This window comes from Cherax quadricarinatus, chromosome 74, assembly GCF_038502225.1.
Source record: "Cherax quadricarinatus isolate ZL_2023a chromosome 74, ASM3850222v1, whole genome shotgun sequence".
In the NCBI taxonomy this organism is placed as follows: domain Eukaryota; kingdom Metazoa; phylum Arthropoda; class Malacostraca; order Decapoda; family Parastacidae; genus Cherax; species Cherax quadricarinatus.
In genome coordinates, this window is record NC_091365.1 from 2,840,001 (window position 1) to 2,845,466 (window position 5,466).

The 5,466-nt window shown below is 35.7% G+C and overlaps 1 protein-coding gene across 1 annotated transcript in view; it reads left to right on the forward strand.

Annotated features, from left to right (window-relative positions):
• FBXO11 (F-box protein 11) overlaps window positions 1-5,148 on the forward strand; it is a 53,330-nt gene extending 48,182 nt beyond the window's left edge. The window contains exon 14 of the mRNA XM_053793136.2: window positions 1,060-5,148. Within this exon, the coding sequence (XP_053649111.1) occupies window positions 1,060-1,192 (133 nt within the window). The 3' untranslated portion in view covers window positions 1,193-5,148. The remainder of the gene's footprint in view (window positions 1-1,059) is intronic.
• Window positions 5,149-5,466: the final 318 nt, after the last annotated feature.

A 5,466-nucleotide genomic window follows, 5' to 3' on the forward strand; every position in this document is an offset into this window, starting at 1 on the left:
TAGATAGTAATGGGATTGTCCTGGTTGGGGGATTTATCATCTTCAGTTTTGTGTATATATCAACTCGCCAACCAGAATAATCTTGGATTTCTGGGCTCACTGTTCCACTATAAGCAAGAGGGATGGTCTGTTGGGTTTATTTTTCAAGAGCTCTCAGAATCAGCAGTTTTTTAATTAACATCAGTATTTTACCTCTTAGCCTTACCTAAAACATGATGGTGCTTGATATGGCACAGAAATATTGCTTAGCGAGTGATCAAATGTGTGTTAAAGAAATGAGCATCCCCCATTTCTGTCTGGCTTCTGTTCATTATTACTTGCTGTTTACCAAACTTTCATCACATTTTCATAGCTGTTTTGCTAATATTAAGCAACAATTGTGATGTAATTTAGGGTCAAGTATTTAAAATTTCGCATATTCTGAAGACCAAACCTAAATTTCTAATTATCCAAGGAATCCAGTTACAAATTTACGATGGTCCACTATAATACGAAAGCCTAACCAAGGTGTGTAGTGTCCAGTAAATCCATTGGAAAAAATCAAAAGCAGTGTATGACTGGTCTTGATCTGGTGGCAACTGCCAGACCACAAGTTATATCCATACAATATATTATTCACTTACTTTATATTCTAATGGCTTTAATATTGAAATTCTGTAAGAAATCTCCATCAAACCTGTGATAAGGCTTATAAGGGTGAGAAGATAAAGGGGAAGACTACCACATTTTGCTCCAACATGCATTTAAGCCTATCGTCGTTGGTGAGTATTTTTGTTTAATCCTCGTCTTGATTTTAACCAAATTGCATCTCCACCCACACAATGTAAGTCTGAAAAGTATTTTCAGATGTAGATACTGCATTTCGTTTAGCAATTGGATTTTGTGGAAAGCATATGTATGTTAGGGCGAGGAGTAACACCTATAATTTGTTAAAAAGCCTAGAATGTTTTTCTCCTTTTTGTAGGATCTGAGCGAATCTTTGTAATAAAAGGTAATTATTTAATTAATATAAATCATAAATGAATACTACATTCATTTTATAATTTAAAATTGTTTCAGGTTTTTCTGTGACTGTGGTGCAGGGACATTAAATAACCAGTGCCAGCTACAGGGAGAGCCAACTCAAGATACAGATACTCTGTATGACTCGGCCGCTCCAATTGAATCCCAGTCGCTCATGGCGGAAGTCTAACTACCGCCCAAAAACCGCTTAGCTATGTCAAAAGTGTCTACGTAGAATCAACCTCAGATACCCACCAGCCTTCTGATCTATAACCAGTATTTAGAACAGCAGGATTAGTGTCAGTGTGCACTGTACTTGTGGCCAAACTTGAAGTATTGGCAATTTAAGGTTAATAAAAACACATACCCACCTTCTGTACTGTGATTTGTCCACATCAATACATAGCCTTATACTGGATTATATTTCTATTTACTATGACTTATATGTGGACTTTAAAAAAGTGATTGTGGACACCTGTACAGTTCATGAAAAGTAGACCCAAAGTGGCTTTTTATCAAAAGTGCATTAAGTGTAATGGAGGGTGATATGGAACAAAACTCCTGTATTGAAAAATGTTAAGTGGCCTGATTTGATCCTGCTCCATCTTTACAATTATCCTCATTTTTTACATAAGCGTGATGTGTATCACATCAATTTTATGGAATGGCAACACCAGGTAGTTGTCAAAACATTTCCTGCACAAGATGAAAATTATTTTGTAGGTCAGTATTGTTAATATACATTGCACAGGGAAACTACTGTGGATAAATGCTTGTTTTCATTGTTAGTACACACTTGCTATAGAGATAACCAGAAATTGGCACAAAACCATAACCTTTGAAGCACAAGAATGGTTGTTCTCCAGCTAGAAGACTGTGCGTGTTTCCACTAGTACCAGTGATGTACATAAATGCTGTTTGGGATGTGTGAGGGCTTTGTAAATATGTGTTGAATGCAGGAAAACTAGCCTAGATACAGCTAATGAGGGTCAATTTGCAGTGTTATGATTGAGTACAGTTCGTAATTAGAGTTTAAGCTGTTAAGATTTTTATATATTACAATAATGATGACAAAACCAATATGCAGTAATTGTAGTTGTTTCTGATCACTTCCTGTGTTCTGTTTTGAAGATCTGTTGTATTTTTTTGCATGTGAAGTTTAGTTGCATTTATAATGTATTTGTGACATATAAGGATATTTGTTGTCTCAATTTTGTTAAGATTTTATACTGAATTGGAACACTACAGATAACTGTGATTAAAACCAAAATAAGCCTAATGTTACTGCTTACACCCTGGGAGGGGCCAAGAAAATACACCAATGGCATCATTTCCCATTGCAGTAAAATTATTTTCCTGCAGAATGTAGTATTGGTATGATATTTGTGCAGCTTTGTGAAGATGGATTTAGATAGTGCCTTTATTTTTGCATTCATAGGTAGCATGTCCGACCACAGTGTCTGAATCCATTGTGATCCCATCATTCCCTGCAGTACATGGCCACAAAATTTTTCCTTCCATAATTCAATATAAACGTTCTTTTCTGCCCATGCTTGCACCAACACCCTTGACTGCTATATTTTTACCTACATTTTCTTGCTATATCACTCATTGACTTAAATTTGAATATATTGTTAACCTTTCCCTTGCAGTATAAAACTCGGCACTGTGTTCTTTGTGACTCCACCTATGTATCTCCATCCTATGAACCTAGGGATGAGCAGTATAAGTTGACACAACTTTAAATGCGTTCCTTATGACACTATATTCATGTGTCCTTCATATAGTCCTTGTTATACAACCTCAATATTCCTTGTGGCTCCTGTGATATGGAGTCCAACATCAAAATAACCTTTGCTGGTTTCCTGTAATGACTTCATGGACCGTGTGACGGCCTCGGTATGATATTTTCATAGGTCTTGTAATAAATATATTAATGCCTGACTCTGTTTTCCCTGTCACACTGTTCCCTTCCCTTTGTCCCTGTGACACACCATACCTCAATACCCCCTCCTTGTTGTCCCTATCACACAGCTGTAAAAATTCCTCCCATGTTTTGTATGGAATCTTCCTATATAGAAGTAGCGATGTTACTGTTGCTCAATGTGCCATATGTGTGTTTTAGTTTTTTCATATAGTTTAGAGTTCAAAATGGTATATGCATATGTGCCAGAAAGTTGAAAGAATGAATTGAGAGATGTGTAATCAACTGATCTATAAATCATAAAAGCCCAGAGAAGATACTCATGTTAAGTGTGTTTGGTTTGAGTATGTGTGAATGACATTAACAATGACGTAATATATTTTGATTGCCTTTGGTTTATAAGGCATATTGCTATCAGACGCATTCTAATTTCTTTTTAATTAGGAATTATCTAGTGCACAGTAAGAATATGTAATGCTTTATCACAATGAAGTGTTACCTTAGTGTTCAAGTGTGCTTCCATAATAATTGTAATTGGGCTCCCCCTTCCATTCAACTAAGTACATATTAGCACCACTTTGTGTACATCAAAGAATTGACACTTGAAAAGAATTGAGGAGGGGGCCTTACCTAATAAAGCCACTAAACCTGTGAAGAGATTGGAGGCAGACAGTTGTAACTTCATCTATATTATTTTTCCCCTTCTTCTTTCTCACTTTTAGACAGATTGTATGCTGGTTATGTGTTTGCTTCTGCAATAGATTTCTTATGCCAGAACAGAGATTTGTATTCGTTTTAGGATGCACATCTTCTAATTCATGTGTACTTAGTGTGCAGTTGTAGGACTGGTGTAACTGTGACAGGTAAAGATACGAGCAAGATAGTAATGGTTTTTGTATCTTATTGTATCGAGGGGGGGGGGAAATGCCATCCACATTGTTTGAAATTTTATATATTTTTAGTGGGAACCTTTGGGAATGGATGAAAAACTGGCTTAAAGGTAAATAGCTGTATACTGTATTATAGATCTCTCATAAAATTGAGCGTGAAAGCTTTTCTATTTTGACAGTTCGTAATCAAAATAACAGTTTACTGCTAGTTTCGTATATTTACTTGACACAAACAAATGTGCGTATCCTTCTTAATATGCCTATGAGTGAATTATGTGTAAGTAATTACCAGTGGCTAGGTATAATGGAACTGGTATTTTATCATACATCTTTCAGAAAAACACAAAGAAAATAGTTTCTATTTTCCTGGGCATAGAGAGTGAGGGTTGGGAAGATAAATGCTGTTATTTGCATCTTCAGCTCGGCTAATGCTCAGTTGTGACTTATGTAAGAGTATGATTGCTTAATATTGCATCATAAGCATATAAACAAAATAAAGTATAAAATATACAAATGTAACTCATGGGTTGCTACATAAATCACAACAGAAACTAAGTTGGGCTGCAGGATGAAGAAACGTGTACCCAGGTCTTATTGTACCTCCAGCTGAAATTTTGTAAGACTCCTTGAGTAAATAGTTACTAGTTAATTGGAAAATGGCGTGTTTTTTACACTTTGATAGTGATGCAAAGAAGTATATATTATATATATATATATATATAAATATATATATGAGTTCACAAGTTTTCAACACTCAAGTGCAGTTTGTAAGTAGTGCATTAGATTGTGCGCTGTTGTATCTCGGCATCACATCCCACTTTGACCTGTATAGCCTTGAAGTGAAATATTCAACATAGGGGTAATATTGTAAGTACATATTGCCAGGCTTATATATCTGGCAGATACTTTTTAGGTGACAAGAAATACATAAAACACACAACTTACTGCTGTGATGTATGCCCAACTTGTAAAGAAAACTTATTTTATAGTCACTGACATGACAGGCTATGTTATAAGCATTGTCATCATTTTTAATGTAGGCATGGAGTGGTTTTTGTATTACCCAGGTCTCATATTCCACATATCGATGTAGCATTCATATTTGCTCCAAGGTAAAAAAAAAAAAATGCAGGTCAAAATACTGCCTTCCCAGGACTATCTGTGAGGCCTTGTAAAATAGAAGTACTGCAGAGGTCCCCAGATGGTATAGGGTAATGAAAGGGATGTGGGTACCGCACCTTTTCCAGTGTGTGATGCAGAGGGGTAATGTATGATGTGCACTGTATAAAAGGGCCTAGAAATGTATATACAATAAATTCCTAAACTCTAAAATTGTTTAAATATCTAAAAGGAAATCAAACACTTTTTAAACTATAAACTAATTCAGTAAATGCAGAACTATCTTTATAGTATTGAAATGTAAAAGAAAAAAATTGCACTTTCCATCCTTTACAAGGAGTGGTCCCAAATTGTAGCAGAGGGGCTTTTGATCAGAGAAATTAAAATTCTTCTCCTTTTCCTCGGATCAAATCTAAATATTCCAATTCTCCCACTTTTTCCATTTGGCTGAATTCAAGGGGAAACTGGACAAGTTCCTTAAATTAGTTCCTGACCAGCTGGGCTGTAGTTTGTTGCACTGTGGCCAGCAGT